The 15,639-nt window shown below is 36.8% G+C and overlaps 1 protein-coding gene across 3 annotated transcripts in view; it reads right to left on the reverse strand.

The window, feature by feature from the left end:
* TPR (translocated promoter region, nuclear basket protein) overlaps positions 1-15,639 on the reverse strand; it is a 75,831-nt gene that overhangs the window by 18,800 nt on the left and 41,392 nt on the right. For all 3 annotated transcript variants that reach the window (XM_014583456.2, XM_014583457.2, XM_014583458.2), the window contains exons 32-39: positions 14,024-14,167; positions 13,515-13,713; positions 12,284-12,489; positions 12,010-12,071; positions 10,934-11,142; positions 9,366-9,638; positions 8,193-8,341; positions 7,234-7,317 (exon numbers count right to left, since the gene is read on the reverse strand). In XM_014583456.2, the coding sequence (XP_014438942.1) occupies positions 7,234-7,317; positions 8,193-8,341; positions 9,366-9,638; positions 10,934-11,142; positions 12,010-12,071; positions 12,284-12,489; positions 13,515-13,713; positions 14,024-14,167 (1,326 nt within the window). The remainder of the gene's footprint in view (positions 1-7,233; positions 7,318-8,192; positions 8,342-9,365; positions 9,639-10,933; positions 11,143-12,009; positions 12,072-12,283; positions 12,490-13,514; positions 13,714-14,023; positions 14,168-15,639) is intronic.

Consider the following 15,639-nt stretch of genomic DNA (forward strand, 5'->3'; position numbering starts at 1 on the left):
GGACTCCCCACATGGCCGACCACGGTTCAAGTCTCGGACCTGGTGGCTTGCTTTCTCACTTCCTCTCTCTCTCTCTGATCAAACTGAAAAATAATAATGATAATAATAATAAATAAAAAAAGTTAAATAAAATAATTCTAAAAAAAAAATTTCAAAAAAAAAAAGAATTTTTGTCCTGTCTTGAGCTGCTGATAGATTCATGTACCTATTTGAACAGAATCCTAACTGTTTCCAGGCTTTAGGTTTTAAGCAAATTTCCTTACCAATTCAAAACTGCTTTTCTTGAAATTACCAGTCAAACTTGCTATTGAAAGTAATTCAATTATTTAAGAAATTGTGTGATCAATAAAATGTGGGGGGAGAAGGCATGGAAGACTATTGTAGACATCAGAGATAGTATGAGAAGAGGGTGGGAAAGGGTAGAGGGTCAGACTTAGGGGTAAATATATATATATGTATATATACACACGCACAGAAAATTATTGATAACATGCATGATTAAGCCACTATGCAGTATATTCTGGATGGGAAACCACATTTTGTATGCTGTGACAATGCTTAGGGGATGGATGTAAATTAATTAATTAAAAAAAGTTCCAGAAGAAGAAAAAAATATCTATTTGATGACTGTAGTAAGATAGATAGCCCCAGTTAGGTGCTACTTTATAGTACGTTCATCATTCTGCTCACTGAGGTTTATGCCTAAAGTCAGACTTGTGTTCATAGATATATATATTTCAGCTGGGCTTGGTATTCAAAATATTTAGATTAATTAAGATCTTTAGTAAATCAATAAAATGGGGGGAGAGATAAAGAAAGCAACCAGAGATACCAGAGACAGTGTGGGAGGAGGGTGGGAGATGGCAGAAGGTGAGATACAGGGAGTCAAGGATGGGAAAAAAAGCAAAATACACAGGAAACAAGAAACGGAAAATTATTTGTTGATGATAACACATATGTTGATGTGCTTGATTGAGCCAATGTACAGTGTATTCTGGATGGAAAATCTCTTTTTGTATGCTGTAATGATGTACAGTGAATGAATGTAAATAAATAAATTTAAATAACAGAAAAAGAAGACGATATAATGCTTATAAATATCTATGCACTCAACATAGGCTCACTCAAATACATGAGGGGAAGACTACCAGATCTAAAAAGAGAGACAGACTGCAACACACTGATTGTTGGGAATCAACACCCCACTATCTCCTTTGGATAGATCATCAAGACAAAAAAATAAGCAAAGGATCTAAACGAAACCATAAATCAAGGGAACTTGACAGATATCTATAGAACCTTCTACCCACAAACAACAAAATATACACTTTTCTCACCCCCACTTGGAACATTTACAAAGATTAACCACATGATAGGGCACAAAACAAGCCTTTACAGATTCAATGGCATAAAAACCATTATCTAGCATCTTCTCCAACCATAATGGAATTAAACGTGATACTAATTTCAGAAAAAGCCTTAAAAAATACACAGACATATGGAAACTAAACAATCTACTCCTGAATACTGAAAATATTAAAACTGAAAAATCAAGATACATTGAAACTAGTGACAGTGAGTACACAAGTTTACATAACCTATGGGACACAGCAAAAGCAGTCATAAGAGGGGAAGTTCATAGCAATTAGTACACTAAGAAAAAGATAGAAAGGTGACAAATGAACAACCTAACATCATGCCTCAGGGAACTGGGAAAACAGTCACCCCCTCCCCCCAAAAATCAAAAAAATGCCAGGGAAAAGAAATAATAAAGATTTGAACAGAAACAAGTGAAATGGAAAATAAACGAACTATACAGAAAATAAATGAAATTAAAACTGGTTCTTTGAAAAGAGAAACAAAATCGAAACACCATTAGCCAGACTAATTTTTTTTTTTTAAAGAATTATTTTTATTTGACCAGAGAGAGAGTGAGAGAGAGAGAGAAAGCAAGTCACTGGGTCTAAGACTTGAACCATGGTTGGCCATGTGGGAGTCCAGTGCCCTTAACCACCCGGTGCCAGCCGACCCCTTAGTTAGGCTAATTAAGAGAGAACAGAACCAGATAAATAAAATTCGCAATGAAACAGGCAATAGTACAACAGACATAAATAGAAACATAAAATATCTTTAGAGAATACTTTGAGTGATACTATACCAACTAACAAAAAGCCCTGGATGAGATGCCAACTGATCTTTGACAAAGGACACCAGGCAATGCAGTGGTAAAATGACAATCTTTTTAGCAAATGGTGCTGGAAAAACTGGGTATCTACCTGCAGAAAAATAAATGTGGACCTCTATCTCTCACCATTAACAACTATCAACTCAAAGTGGATCAAAGATCTAAACCTTAAACTATAAAACCTCAAACTATAAAACTACTAGGGAAACTCTAGGACACTTCAGAGTAGGCAAAAACTTCTTAAATAAGACCCCCAAAGCATAGGCAATAATCCCCAAAATAGACAAATGGGATTACATCAGATTAATACATTTCTGCACAGCAAAAGACACAGTAATTAGTGTGAATCAACAAACCTCGGACTAGGAGAGTATTTTTTATAAACTTTGCCTCAGATAAGGGTCTGGTAACCAGAATACACAAGGAACTCAAATGGCTTACCACCCCTACCCCCCAAAAAAATTATCAATTAAAGATGGGAAAATGAGCTGAACAATTCTCTAAGGAAGGCATACAAACAATCAATCATATGAAAAAATGCTCAACATCCCTCATCATAATGAAGATACAAATTAAAACCACAATGAAATACCACCTAACCCCAGTCCGAATGGCTAAGATTAAAGAACAACAACAACAAAAAAACACTGTTGGTGAGAATGTAAATTAGTCCAGCTATTGCAGAGAATATGGAGGTTCCTCAAAGGTCTACAAATAGAACTATCATATGGTCCAACAATTCCACGCTGGGTATCTACCCAAAGGACAGGAAAACACTCAGTCACAAAAGTGCTTGCACATCTATGTTTATTGTAGCATTATTCACAATTGTTAAGACATGAAAATAACCCGAGAGTCCACAAACAGATGAATGGATTGAAAAAGTATGGCACATATTCTCTATGGACTACTACTCAGTCATAAAAAACAAAAGCATGGCATTTGATAGAAAGTGGATGAATATTAAAGATTTACTGCTGAGTGAAGGAAGGCAGGCTATGAAGGAGAGACACCATATGTCTCCACTTAACATATACTGATTATCCACATTCAATGGCGGAAACTGAAAGATTAGTGTATATAGAAACATGGAAAATTGTTACAGATTCTGGAGATAATGTGGAGAGAGGGTGGGAGAAGGGGAAGACTGAGAAGAAGGAAAGCAAGGAGAAAAACAGAAGCAAGACATTTATGGGACACAGAAATGGATGATTATTTGTTGATGATAACAGTATGGTATCTTCAACTGGCCTGGTATGAAGTGTATTCATGTTGGGTAAATTCACTTTACAGTAGTAATGGATGCACAGTGAATGAGTGTATAAGATAAATTATTTAAAAAGTAAAAAAAAAATTAATAAAAAATAAGTTTATGAATGAAACCTCCAAAGCACAATGGCAAAAGAGACAAATGAGAATATATCAAACTAAAAATCTTCTGCATAGCCAAGGAAGCAGTCAATAGAGTGAAGTGGCAACGACCTACAGGATGGGACAAAATATTCACTAATATAAATATGATAAGGGATTAATAACAAAATACGTAAGAAAACAAAAGCAACTCAACAGCAAAACAATATTCCATTAAAAAATGAGCAAATGATCAGAATTAGCATTTCACAAAAGAAAACATACAAACGGCCAAAAAGAATTTGAAAAAAATACTCCATATCACTAATTATTAGTGAAATGGAATGAGATATCACCAGTTAGAATGGCAGTCTTCAAGAAGACAAAATACAACAAATGTTCATGGGAATGTGGACAAAGAGAACTCTACCCTGTTGGCAAGAATGCAAATCAGTACAGCAATTGTGGAAAACATTTCAGAGGTTTCTAAAAAATAATAAAAAATAAAACTGCCATATGATCTAGTAATCCCACTGCTAGGAAAATATCTAATGGAAATGAAATCAGTTATGTTGTAAAAATATCTGTACAGCAATGTTTACTGCACCACTAGCTACAAAAGCCAAGATATGGAAAAAATCTAGGTTGTTCATGAACAGATAGATAAAGAAAATGCCAAATATGGAGATAGGCATCAATACAGTGCTAGAACATGGCACTCTGTGTGGCAATCCTACATGGGAAAGTTTCCTATTTAGGTCCAGAGACCTTCCTGAGTACACCGGGTACATGTTTGCCAATGACCTGGGGCTGGCTGAAGACTAGGGGATGGACTGTAGCTTTGAGATCCTGTTGGGGATACTGTCTCTGTCTACTTCACCTATGGAAAGAACAAACAAACTGAAACACACACACACACACACACACACACACACACACACATACACACAGTGCTATCCAGCCCTTAAAATGATTAAGATCTTATCACTGGAGCAATGTGGGTGAGCCTAGAGAACATCACAGCAAATAAAATAAGCCAGGCATATAAAAAGAATGATTACATGTTCCTATTTATATGTGGAAACTAAAAAAAGATGACTTAATAGAAATATAGAATAGTGATTATTAGAGGTTGGAAGAAATAGGAGAGAGAGCAGTGATAGAAATATAGAGATATTGGTTAATAAATGCAAAAATTACAGATAAGTAAGAAGAATAACAGACTACCAGGTGGTATGGTGGTTAAGGTACTGGACACCACACACTCAAATCCATGCTTCAAGTCCCCAGACATGGTGGCTTGAAAAAACTCACCAAGTGTGTGTGTGCATGCATACTCAAAGTCTTGAAAGGAGAATGGAGGAAACAGAACTGTGGTATGGCCATACCCCGCTGGAGGAGTGATTTCTCACTTTTCCTCTCTCTGTCTCTCCAGCAAGTGCACATGCCCTTTGGTAAAAATCTAAAACAAAATAAACCACAAAAATTACTCTTAACTAAAAATAATCTGGAGTTTCACTGAAAACTAACCTATAATTATTGTGTTTTTACAAAGAAACTTCTGTTGTCCCTAAATCTCTTGACTATCTAATTTCCTGACTATACTAAAACTTCAAACCAAAGTAAAGATAGCAAATATTAAAAATAATTCTTTGCTCAATCTATTTCCACAATTCTATCTTGTTCCTATTAAGATAAAGTATTCTTTAATTTTATTTCTGCTATTTACTATAAAAAATGAAACATCTACTTTTTGGCTTAAATACTCAGTAATATATAAATATACATATATTAGACTCAGAAAGCTCAGTGTCAGTATGCTGTGGTCCTCTTGCCACAGCCTTCTGACTAACTGGAACTACAGGCTTCTGCTACCATGCCTATTTTTTTTGGGTGGGCCAGTAAAGGAACCAGGGCCTCGCATGTTGCTTCAGACTGAGCAGCAATCAACAAGCAAGCACTACTGCAGCTGGCCAAGTCCTACTCTTTATAAAAGTCAGAAACAATGTCTTTTGAACGAAGACATTCATATAAAACTATGTATACCAGAAAGGAAAAATTGAGTAAGTCATAGTAGAATTAAAAATGTTCCACAAGTGACATGATTATTTCAGGAAAAGCAATATTCACAAAGAACATTTGTTTGCTTCTGTATCAGAAAATCAAAAAAAAAAATTGTTCCATATTCAGTAGACAGTGTTATAAAAGTGGAATGGAAAGTCAAATAGGTAATTCTGCCAAACTTAAGGAAAACTTTTAGTATAATTTAACCATACCAGGCATTAAAATAGAAATTATCTTAGTTTAAAATGTTTTTATTTTTTCAGATACGACACTGAAAGATGTATGAAAACATGTGATTATAATATTTTATATATTTATCTGAAGGTTTAGTTTTCAGTTTTTAGTCAAGAAAAACTGGCAAAATTAACTCACAAAATTCATGCATCTACTTGTAATCTCTGGTTACTTATGATTAGGTGGGGACAATTTCTTCATTTTATACAGGTAAAGTAATGTTGTAATAAAATGACCCCTAGGGCCAGGAGATGGCATAATGGTTGCATTGCTGGGCTCCCACATGGCCGACCCCGGTATGCATCCTGGACCCAGTGGTTTCAAACTCACACTGGGTGTGTGTGCGTGCCTGCCCAAGATCCTGAGAGGAGAATGGAGGAGAAAGGATTGAGGTGTGGCCATTCCTCCGGGGAGATAATTTCTCACTTTCTGTCTTTCTGGGGAGTACACATACCCTGTACTAAAAACCTCTAAAAACAAAAAATAAAAGAATAAAATGATCCTGAAGGCTGATCCACAAAGAAACTATTATTCCACACTTAGGAAGATGGCTGGAAACTACACAACCCAGTTCAAATCTCAACGCTAATGCTTGTGTAAACATTATTTATCTAGGCATCAGTTTCTTCATCCACAGAGTAAAGCTGTTATGAGAGTTAAATCACTAAGTATAAATGTCTTAGAAACTTGCTGTACAGTGATAAATCTTGTGTTAAATATTAATAGTTAACTATTAATGTTATTATATTTGAGTTCTTGTGGAGCAGAGGGATAGAAGGAAAGAAACAATATTAAGTACCTAGAAGGGGGCAAATAGTATTTTAAGGTAGTTTACAATCCTAAAAGTTATGTTTTTCCAACAAGTGAGAAATTAAGAAAATTAATGACATGCTTATGGTCACACATAGCTAGGAATGGAACCCATGCTTTGTAACTTCAGAGCCTGTGCTTATAACACTAGTAAGGTTGCTTGGGAGAAATATCAATGAGTGTTCAAAAAAATGAAGAAGTATAAATATGGATCTCCTTTCATGAATTATTTTAACTCTGGAAAAATAATAAGAGAGCTATAGAAGACCAATAAATACGACACTATGATTTAACTCAGGATTCAATCAGCACTCTTGTCCTTCCAAGTAATCAGAATAGTGGGTAGGATTTACTCACAATTACTCTTGGAAAATTGGCACTATATATGAGCAGAAATATTTCTTTAATGTAAGTTTGGAAGGCAGTTTACTCAGAGGAGCAAAATGAAGCAGAAACTGAACTAGGTAATTACAGTACTATTTCATTAAATATAAGAACAAGTTAAAAAAAATTCTAAGTAATGTTTCGGTTTGTCAAAACTAATTTCATTTCTTAAATGCAACAATTTCTTTAAGTAAGCTTTTACTTACTTCTCCAATGGAATCTTGAGAATCCTGGTTGTATGCCTGAGTCTCTACCTCTCCATCAGTACTTTCTTCTGCCATAACTTCTTCCTGAATCATAATTTACAAGTATATTAGCCACGTCAGTATATTAGCTGAAGTATATTAGCTAGTTTTGCCAATTCTCCCAATAAGACGCAAATGTAAATTTTTACAAAGCTATATACCAAAAAGTCGTGTTTATTTTTATAAAATAGTTAATCATTCTTTCTCAATACATACAAAATAAGATTTATGAATATTAATACATGAGAATGAAATTAATTTAGTAGTCTTAATGTCTGATGAAAAACTTATTACAATTTAGCCTGAATAAAAGAAAATTTAAAAATGTAGTTTTGGTTTCTCTTAGAAAAAGATGTCCTCTTTAAGTATCTTCTTTAAAATGTCCATGAGACTATAATCTTTCTTAATTTTTGACTTAAAAATAACCATCTAAACTGAAATTCAGCTTCTGTTTTTTGAAACTGTGGTTTTATGAAATGGGCACAAATTCAACTAAAGATATGCAAAGGATATAAAACACTATCTGCAACAGTAACAATGTGGACTGTAAGTGGAAACTTTTTTCTTTGGAGAGGTTTTTGCCATAGGGTGCGTGCACGCTTCACCAGATAGAGAGAAACAGAGAGACAGAAAGTGAGAAACCATGCGCCTGGGGGGATGGCCACGCCACAATCCCTTCTCCTCCATTCTCTTCTCAGGATTTTGGGCATGCATGCACATGCGCCTGGCATGAGTTTTTAAGCCACTGGGTCCGGGACGCAAACCACGGTTGACTACGTGGGAGTCCAGCGACATAGCCGTTACGCTAACTGCTGGTCCCATGTAAGTGGAAACTTTGACTTGGAAGAAGTTAATTTCCACTTGTTACTGAAAAGACTTCTCTTATCCTTATGGGTAAAAGTAAAAACAACTTCACATACCTCAGTTCCTACAGGTGTAACACTTTTCAACTTCTTTGGAAGAGGCATTTCTACTGTATCATCGGATACTTGGTCTGATGCTTCTATAGTGCTATCCTCCTCTTCTTCACGTGTACGCTTTGGCAGAGAAGAACTTGGAGTAGCTGAAACTTTAAAATTACATAAATATTGAATTACAGCACAATGATAATTTAATTTAGACAAAGATAATTTCAAAAACATTTATTAGAACACAGTCAATTGGGACCAGCAGATGGCATAATGGCTACTTCGCTGGACTCCCATATAGTCAGTTTGAGTACTGGACTCAGTAGCTTAAACTCATGCCGGGTGCAGTGCGTGTGCATGTGTGCCTAAAATCCCGATAGGAGAATGGAAGAGAAGGGATTGTGGTGTGGTCAACCCCCCTGAGGGTGATTTATTGCTTTTTGTCTGTCTTTCTGGTGAGTGCACACGCCCTGTAGCAAAAATACCTCTCAAAAAAAAAACAAAAAAAAACAAACAAAAAAACCATTTATTTATTTTAATATCTGGTAGAAACCAAGTCTGTAAAAAGAATGCCCAAGACATACAAGCTAAATCCAAGTAATAATAAATACACAGATTTACTATAAGTTCCTTTTTTTGTTTGCTCGCTATAAGGTCCATGTACTCACCAGAGGCAGAGAGAAGAAAAATTAAAAATTACCTCTCAAAGGGAATGGCCATGCCATAATGCCTTCTCCTCTATTCTCCTTTGGGATTTTGGACACACATAAAGATGTACCTGGCATGGGTTTTCAGCCAGCCATGTTCAAGATTGGAACTGTGCAGTTGGCTAAGTGAGATCTAGTCACCTAACCTCCATGTCACCTGCTGGCCCTACTATAACTGCCTTTTTTTTTTTTTTTGGAGAAGTTTTTGCTATAGGGCGCGTGCGCTCGCCAGACAGAGAGACAGACAGAGAGACAGAAAGCGAAAAATCACCCCCCAGGGAGGATGGTCACGCCGCAATCCCTTCTCTTCCATTCTCCTCTCGGGATCTTGGGCACGCACGCACAAACACGCGCCCGGCGTGAGTTTTAAGCCACCGGGTCCGGTATGCGAACCATGGTCGACTATGTAGGAGTCCAGCGACATAGCCATTATGCTAACTGCTGGTTCCCTATAACTGCATTTTAAAACGAACCTTACCAGTGCCAAATACTGCTGTGGAAGTAGAAGGCCGCTCAACTGACGAACTCTGAACAACTTCTACTATGTTTGGAGATAACTCCTGACTTGCAGGCTCAATCTGAGGGTGACTCTGTTGGGTGGGCTGCACGAAAGCTGTAGCCTGTGTTTGTTGCTGAACAGTTAAAATGGGCTGAGAGATAGAAGGCTGGACATTAGGGCTAGTAGAACGAACAGATCCACTTGTACTTCCAAAAACAGGAACATGTTCCACAGGTCCTTCTGACTGCATGGCTGAAAATCAGTACAACAGTTAACAGAGGAAGTATTCTAGTCTTACTAAAGCTAGAATTCTCTCTATTCTGTGGTATAGACAATATTTGCCTAATTATTTCTGTACCTATTTATTACCACTTACCAGGCAAAAACATTCTGGGTATAGGTAAAGTACTATGCACTGTGTATTGCTTATGTGACTGGTAATGGTAGCATGTAGTAAATTACTGGCTAAATTAAATAAACAGCTGCAACTGCTTTTGCATCTACTATTCCATTTAAACTGTGACCAAATAAAATTAAACAATTAAGTCAAAGAAAGTCAAATTAGAAGTTTTTGTTAAGCAACTTTTAAAAAATTGCTTTTTGTCACTTTTCATTTAGGATATCTTGCTATAGTGATCCTACCAGCTAGAACCACAGCCTAGTATGACCATGCTCAGCTTTTAGACTGGACTGGGAACTGAACCCAGGCTTCCCATATGGTCTCAGCCCACACAGCGCAGCACTTTAGCACCAGGTGTCACTGTGGCTGAGACTCATTTTAGTTTTAACTGACATCAAGACACTAGGTTTGACAATATCATATCCGATAATCATTTTGTGTTATGTAGCTGAAATAAAATATTCTGAACTTTCGTAGAATATATATACACGATATAATGAAAAACATGAAAAATGTATTGAATTCTAATATTTGTTAAGATTAGAATCTAAGGAAATATACATGCAGGAAATTTTTACTAAGGCTGGATAAAAACATTAAACAATACAAAACAAAACTCTTGCCCTCAAGGAGCTCAATACAGCAGAGTAAAAAGGCATATATACAGTTAATAAAATTTAAGGCTGTAATTGTTATAACCAGTCACACAGTGCCAAGGGAACAGAGTAGAGATAATGAAAACTTCAGAGTTTCAATGAAAAGGTGATACTTGAATTCAACCAGCACTTTTGTATGATTTATCAAAGTGGATTTCATATCATTTTCTTAGCCATTCAAGTGAAAGCTTTGGTCAGAGAAAACCATGCCACATACTTAGAGGAGTGTACTTTCACCTTTCTTTAGATTAAAACTGAAACAAAGTATAAAAAAAGGAAGAGAAGGAAGAAATTTACAGCATTAACAAATATTGTAGGAGGCACACATTTCGAATTAACTATTGATACCGTTTTTACCATGATAAATGACTAGCTTCAGTGGATACCTTATTTATCCCTGAAGTTACTATCATCTTCTCTTAACAAGTCTAAATAAGCAATTAGACCAGTTGTATGCGTATTATTTTACACATGCATATTATTTTACTAACCTTCCTGTGATTCCACTTGTGTGGTAGGCATCACTGTAGCCGTTGGGGTGGTGGTAGGATTTGTAACAGTTGCAGGTGTAACCATTGGGCGGATACTAGCTCTAGGTGTTGACTTATTCCCAGCCATAGCTGCAGCGGTCACTTTACTTGGAGTAGATACAACAGGAGTTGGCTTGATATTTGCAGTGGGTGGCTCTGATGTGCTGGCACTTAGGGGAAAGTCCAAGAATGTGACGTTAATATGGTTCATACTCACTAATTCTACTTTTCCTAACAATATTTAGGGTAGACTTCTTGAAGTTCCAAAACAAATATTTTTTAAAAATGGTAGACCTAGGGAATTTTTGTTCACTGAATATTTCAGAACTCTGAGTGAAGAAGTTGTGAATTTTTTTTTTTTTTTGGAGAGGTTTTTCGCTATAGGGTGTGTGCTCGCCAGGCAGACAAAGAGAGACATAGAGACAGAAAGTGAGAAATCACCCCCCAGGGGGGATGGTCACGCCGCAATCCCTTCTCCTCCATTCTCCTCTCGGGATCTTGGGCACGCACGCACACGCGCCCGGCGTGAGTTTGAAGCCACCGGGTCCAGGACGTGAACTGCGGTTGACTACGTGGGAATCCAGCGACATAGCCATTACGCTAACTGCTGGTTCCCAAGAAGTTGTGAATTTGAGCATTAGCAAATATGTAAGAAATGCTCTGGCAGGTGCATCCTGACAACACAGAATGCACCCAATTGCTGCATTGCTGAAAACAGCCTCACCCAGCCTTTTGTATCTGTCTATCATATCACGTCAAAAGAAAAGCTGCTAGCAGCCTATCTTAGAAACTAATGACAAACTAAAAGATGGAAGATGTTTTTCTCTCTCACAAAGCTCTACCAGACAGGACTGTAAGTATGTTGAGTATAAGAAATGGGAACTACATGATAGTTTTGCACAGATAAATAGCTAGCTTTTTACTATGTACTCTGATAATGAAGTATTCAGATACACCCCTGCCCCCCAGATCACTGTATCTATCCTTGAACTTTAAAAGAAAAACAGACAACAGGCCATAAAAGAACTAAAACTCACATTCCTCTTTCGCCAGAAGTTGGAGTTGTTTTCAATGAGATCTGTCTTTGCTGTTCAGGGACCTATTAAGAGAAAACTATCAATTTCTACACCGGCCTCACAAGAGTTCACTAAAGAATGCCACAGAAATCTTGCCACAGAATATTAATTCTCTCTGTATACTTTAAAATTTAGCAAAATTCACTCTGACAGAGGCTCCTAAACAATTAGGCACTTTCAAGTAAAATATACAAAGAAAAATGGCTTGTCATTTAAAACAGAAATAGCTAATTACCTTATTAGTAGGTTCTTGAGGCTCATCTCTCTGCTCTAGGTGTCTCTCTTGCTGCTCCCTAAGTTCTCTTTCCAAGCGACTAATTCGACCTTCATACTGGGACTTAAGAGCAGTCATACGAACATCCAATTCATCTTTTTGCTGATCTAAGGCTCCATTCCTTTGTTTCAGTTCTTCATTTTCTTTAGTTAGTTGATCTTTTACACCTAAAGAAGTAACCAGCAACCATGTGATTGTACTGTAGTCAACACCGAAAACATCCATGTGCTTAACTGGTAGACAAAGGTTATGAGATTCTGCTACTGTACCTTAACATCCACTTTAGTTTTGATACACTACATATTGCAATGGGCAAAGTTTTAAAGACATCCATATCTAATTTGCTACTCTGATATAAAATATATTTACTCCAACATAAACATATATAACTTTTCCTAATAAAAATTTAAAAATTCTAAAGACTCCTATTTAGTAGAAGCTCTCTCTGCCTTTTTGATTTGCCAGAGGGTGTGTACTCGCCAGAGGGAGAGGGAGAAGCATCCAATAAAATGTGGGCATGCTGCAATTTGTTCTCCATTTCTCCATTCTGCTGAGATTTTGGGTGAATGTTTTTCAAGCTGCTGGGGGCTGAGATTTGAACTGCACTGTCAGCTGTGTGGAATCCAGCTCCCTTAATCACTAGGCCATGAAGCCGGCCCATTAGAAGTCTTTTTATACATATGGCCTTATATGTTCCAATGGATTACTCAGTTCATTTTATGAATTGTACAAATTTCATTTCATACATTCAATAGTATATAGCCAAGAATAAATCAATCACTTTTTAAAAGAAGTTAGTTGCTGGGATACTGTCTTAGATATTAACGATAATGCTCATAATAAAAGCCAATCAACTTGACATTTTCTATAAGTACTCAGCAGACTGGCAAAGAAGGCTCAATAAAGCTTGGAACACTAGGCCCTCATAAATCTAGCACAGTACTCTTCCCTGAAAAACAGAAGGAACCTCTGTGAAGTGAGACAGAAAATTCCGAGCTGATGAGACCCAATGCTGTCAGGTCTACAGACAGCACCTCTGCAGCAAAGCCTGAGCTCACAAGATCTGAAACTTGGATTGTTACAAACTGAAGCCAAAGGACAGCAATGCCTTACATTCCTTACCGGCATACAGAAGGAATCACATAGTCAACTGCACTAACAAATTTGAACAGTGAAGAATATAGACATTTACCAGCTAAGTGTGCAATTTTTGATTTTGCTGCTACAATAGCCTTTCTCGTTTTTTCTTCCTTTTCAGTTATTTGCTGTCGGAGCTGCTCTTCCTGTGTGGTTCTATCTTGAAGATCCTGACGTAGTCGGGAAAGTTCAGATTGAAGCTGCACAGTCTGTTCCTGGAGATTTTTTGCTTCTGTCTCTTTCTCAGATAATGTCTTTTAAACAAAAACAAAGCATTCACTAAGTAATTTAATCAAATCAATATACACTGTGTGCCAAAAGATTAACTACTTCATCTTAAATTAAAATATAAACTGTAAAATGGTGGTTAAACAAACAAGTAGATACTTGAAGACGATTAGATACTATTTACATATATGAGCCATTCAAAATATGTATAAATACGTATAAAATACATACATTTCCACATCACAAAAAGATGTGTCAGTGTTCAACGCATTTCTTGGTATATACAATGAAGCAAGAATTAGGAACATACACCTTTTCCCACTTTCCCACTAGTACCTTCTGCAGATTCTCTACTTGACTCTCGAGTGATTTGGACTTTGTTTCGGCTTGGTTGAGGGTTTCTTTGAGCTCCTGCATTTCCTGAACTGAGACATGCTGTTCCTGATGGTCTCCAGAGGAGTGAGCTGAAGTCTCCATGGCCTAAGATGACAAATAATAACAACACATTTACACATTTATATTCAGTAATTTCACTTCTGTAGTTTATCTAAGGAAATACTTAGTTATATAAAAATAAATTCTATCTTTGAGAGTATCAAAAAGATGAATTTTCTATGGAACGACTTTAATGTCTAACAATAGGGAATTAGTTACAGTTTTCCAAACAACTAGTTATTGAGTAAGTAATTAAAGGATGATGCACTGTAGATTTTTTTTTTTTGAGAAATTTTTGCTATAGGGTACATGAGCTTGCCACAAGGACAGAGACAAAGAGATAGGAAGTGAGAAATCACCCTCCAGAGGGCACGGCTACATCACAATCCCTTCTTCTCCATTCTCCTCTCGGGATTTTGGACATGCATGCACATGCACCCAGCAAGAGTTTTAAGTTATCAGATCTGGGATTCGAACCTTAGTTAACGACGTGGGAATCCAGCAATGTAACCATTATGCCATTTGCTGGTCCCTATAGATGAATTTTTGACACAGAAGTATATTTTCATAATAATTAAGTGAAAAGCAAATTACAAAAGAACACACACAAACGTTATCACTTCTTTGGAAAGATGTACTATTTACCTGTAAAGAAATACATACTAAAGTGTTAACGGTAGCTAACATCGAGGGACAGAATTCCAGATTTTTCTCTCATATATTTTCTAATCTATCTTGCAATAAATATGTGATTAAGTCAATATGAGTTCTTAACCTTTGGAAATTTAAAACTAGATTGGTATACAAAACACAACGAATATTTAAAAATTATTTCTGATAGGTGTTATCATAAACAACTTATTTAAAACTACACAAAACCTGATTGGTCATAAAAACTACCTTTTTTACGTAGAGATTTCTGCCTTAGGGTATGTGTGCTCGCTAGTGATAGACAGGGAAAGTGAGAAATCACCCCCAAGAGGGGATGGCCATGCCACGATCCCTCTTCATCTTCCTCCCAGGATCTTGGGCATGCACGCACATGCGCCTGGCATGAGCTTTAAGCCACAAAGTCTGGGACTTGAACCGTGGCCGGCCATGAGGAAGTCCAGCAATGCAACCGCTATACCATCTGTTGGCCCCCAAAACTATCATGTTTAAATGTACAGTTTTAATTAGCAATGAGTTACAACAGAGCTTTGAAATGAGACAGTATTTGAAATATGAAGATATAACTAAAAATACTGAACATTTTCCAAAATTTCTTTGTTAAAGTTTCTTCCTTTGATGAATGAAGACAGGGAGGGAGGGAGAAGAGTGAGGGAGGGAAAAGAGTGAGGGAGAGACAAGCACACCTCAAAATGGTCTCATGCTGTGCTCTTGCAATCCCAAACCAGACTGCGAGCAACTACTTATGCCCTGGGTGTGTAGGTCAATTTAAGACATGAATCCTAGATCTTCTATATAGCTTTCAGCACCGCAGTCATGAACTACCACTGACCACTGTAGCTGTGCCT

This window comes from Tupaia chinensis, unplaced genomic scaffold (assembly GCF_000334495.1).
Source record: "Tupaia chinensis unplaced genomic scaffold, TupChi_1.0 Scaffold144318_1, whole genome shotgun sequence".
Taxonomy (NCBI): Eukaryota; Metazoa; Chordata; class Mammalia; order Scandentia; family Tupaiidae; genus Tupaia; species Tupaia belangeri.